Raw genomic sequence first — 3,048 nt, forward strand, 5'->3', positions numbered from 1 at the left:
CCCTGCATACGTACACACTTCTCGCTGTCAAAGACGTAGCACAGGTGCTTATTGGACTCGGAATCTTTGCAGATGAAAGTGAAGATCCTCTTGTCCGTCTTGTCGTCGGCGCAGAACGATATTCGGTGCAGCTGGCAGTTGTGCTGGACTTCCTGCGAACACGCACAAACACACATGTGAAGACGCACAAACACACATGTGAAGACGCACAAACACACATGTGAACACACACGCAAACACACAAACACACGCGAACACGCACAAACACACATGTGAACACGCACAAACACACACGTGAACACAAACACACATGTGAACACAAACACACATGTGAACACACACAAACACACATGAGGGACTGGTCCATTCCCTGAAACACCAGCTGGTGCTGAACCTCCTGTGAACACGCACAAACATACATGAGGGGCTGGTCCATTCTCTGAACACCAGCTGGTGCTGGACTTCCTGCGAACACACACAAACACACATGTGAACACACACAAACACACATGAGGGACTGGTCCGTTCCCTGAACACCAGCTGGTGCTGGACCTCCTGTGAACACGCACAAACACACATGAGGGGCTGGTCCATTCTCTGAACACCAGCTGGGGCTGGACTTCCTGCGAACACGCACAAACACACATGTGAACATGCACAAACACACATGAGGGGCTGGTCCGTTCCCTGAACACCAGCTGGTGCTGAACCTCCTATGAACACACACAAACACACATGAGGGGCTGGTCCATTCCCTGAACACCAGCTGGTGCTGGACCTCCTGTGAACACGCACAAACACACATGAGGGGCTGGTCCATTCTCTGAACACCAGCTGGGGCTGGACTTCCTGCGAACACGCACAAACACACATGTGAACACGCACAAACACACACGAGGGGCTGGTCCATTCCCTGAACACCAGCTGGTGCTGGACCTCCTGCCGTGTGGGCAGATGCCGTGTGGGCACAGGTGTCGTGTGGGCACAGGTGTCGTGTGGGCACAGGTGCCGTGGGGAGAGACAAGGGCCCGCCACCTGCTGCCCGGGGGAGACCCGTGGAGGTGGCCACGGCAGCCGCCAGGCAGCGCGGAAACCAGCTCCGCTGTGACACGGCAGGTGCGAGGGCTCATGACGGCAGCGCTGGGTGACAGGACACGCTGACCATGTCCACAGGCAGCAAGCAGCCCAGGGCCTTTCCAGAAACAGCTCCAGCCTCCGCTTCCTTCCTACTCAGCGACCACTCCTCACGCATCTCTCCCAGCACAGGAGGGACCCTGAGCCCAGACTCACAGGCTCCTGCGCTCAGCAGGGCCCAGAGCAGCTCACACAGACAGGCACAGGCCGCCAGAGCGCAGGCCCAACGCTCCCCCGCAGAACCCCAGGGAGTAAGTGGTCGTCAACTGGGAACCCATCAGTTCCAACCGGTAACAAACATCACGTATCTATTAAAACAGGATCTAATCACAAGGAAAGATTCGAGAGGGTCTGACATTCAAAAATGAGCCTTACCTTGGTTTTGGGTTCTAGGATTTTTACTCCATAAATTGATATTTGCAACTCAACTTTCGGAATTTTCTGGCCTTCAGATTTCTTGATATGTCTTGCAAACTATAAATGAAAAATTATTCACAAAATTATAATTGTTTCTATGAAGAATGAACACACACAAATATATATATATGTATATATATATATACATATATATATATATATGAAGTTTGTATTGTGTTGAACTTTTCATTAAATTATTACCCATTATAAAGTATTTTATAAATCCCCCATAACCTCAAAATATTTAGAAATCACAGTACCTATCATTACCATCCTGAAAATCAGATTGATTCCCAGTAACTTTTAGAAACCATCGTTAATCTGCTTCGATCATGGCATCTATAAACTCGTATTCACGCTGGTTGAGAAAATGAAAACTTGGTGGGAAGATGAGCAGAGATCAATTTTTTTCCCTATGGACCTTTTTTTTTTTTTTAAATTAACACGTTTATTTTTTTGTTTGCTTGTTACTCCGAGGATATTTTTCCATTGAATTTTTTAGAGAGAGTGGAAGGGAGGGAGAGAGACAGAGAGAGAGAAACATCCATGTGAGAGAGACACATTGACCGGTTCCTCCCGGGGATGGAGCCTGCAACCCAGGCATGTGCCCTTGACTGGAATCGAACCCGAGACCCTTCACTCGGAGGCGGACACCCTATCCACGGAGCCAGACCGGCCCGGTGACCTTTCGTTGGTAGTGCGGGTGGAGAACGTGCCCCCCAGGGCTGCTGGGCCAGCCTTCCCTTTCCAGGTGCTTCTTTGGTGCACGTCCTCCCCAATGAAATCAACGAATAAAATGAAACCGATTCCCACACTCGAAGTCAAGCTAAGAACTGAGTAACCATCCCGACCAGCGAACAGTCCTCAGAGCTGAGGTCCAGTGAGCTTCCTGCAAACATGGACCTTCCAAGATGCTTTCAGAGCAGGAGCGACGGCACCTTCTCACTGAATCGTAGGTGCATGTAAATGCTCGTAGCTTCTGTTACGGAATCAACAAGAAACCAGAACAGCCGTGCGCTCCGTGTGTGGGGTTTCTCCTCTCTGCTCACAGGGACTTGGTGCCGGAAACAAACCTGCAGGGCCCGTTACACTGGACGCTAAACAACGTCAGTTTTAAGGATTTACTTTGGAACACACACCACCGACATACGCTGCTTCGTGTGAGCGCGCCCCGTGCAGCACCCGGGACACACGGCTCCTGAGCACAGTGCTCATCGCTTCACTGAGCCACAGCGGACGGAGCGCCCTCACGGTCTACGTGGCTCCTCTCCCTGCGAGCCTGCCCCCCCCCCCCCCCCCCCCCTTCTTTGGAAAAAAAGGAAACCCGGAGAAGGAACTTTGGGAGAAAATCCGACTTCTTTCGTCCCTTTAGCGCCTTCTCAGCATATGGGTCCTCCTGGGCTGAATCACAAAACCGAGGAGGGCAGGGTTCCACCGGTGTGTGTGTGTGTGTGTGTGTGTGCCTGTGAATGTGTGTTGGTTGTGTGTTGTGTGTTT

At 51.2% G+C, this 3,048-nt stretch overlaps 1 protein-coding gene across 2 annotated transcripts in view; it reads right to left on the minus strand.

Moving 5' to 3' along the window:
- The window catches only part of GULP1 (GULP, engulfment adaptor PTB domain containing 1), an 87,485-nt gene that overhangs the window by 20,725 nt on the left and 63,712 nt on the right, over positions 1 to 3,048 (minus strand). For both annotated transcript variants that reach the window (XM_023762144.1, XM_014464043.2), the window contains 2 exons: positions 1,510 to 1,608; positions 15 to 152 (listed from right to left, as the gene is read on the minus strand). In XM_023762144.1, the coding sequence (XP_023617912.1) occupies positions 15 to 152; positions 1,510 to 1,608 (237 nt within the window). The remainder of the gene's footprint in view (positions 1 to 14; positions 153 to 1,509; positions 1,609 to 3,048) is intronic.

The sequence above is a fragment of the Myotis lucifugus genome, unplaced genomic scaffold (genome assembly GCF_000147115.1).
Source record: "Myotis lucifugus unplaced genomic scaffold, Myoluc2.0 scaffold_234, whole genome shotgun sequence".
Lineage (NCBI taxonomy): Eukaryota > Metazoa > Chordata > Mammalia > Chiroptera > Vespertilionidae > Myotis > Myotis lucifugus.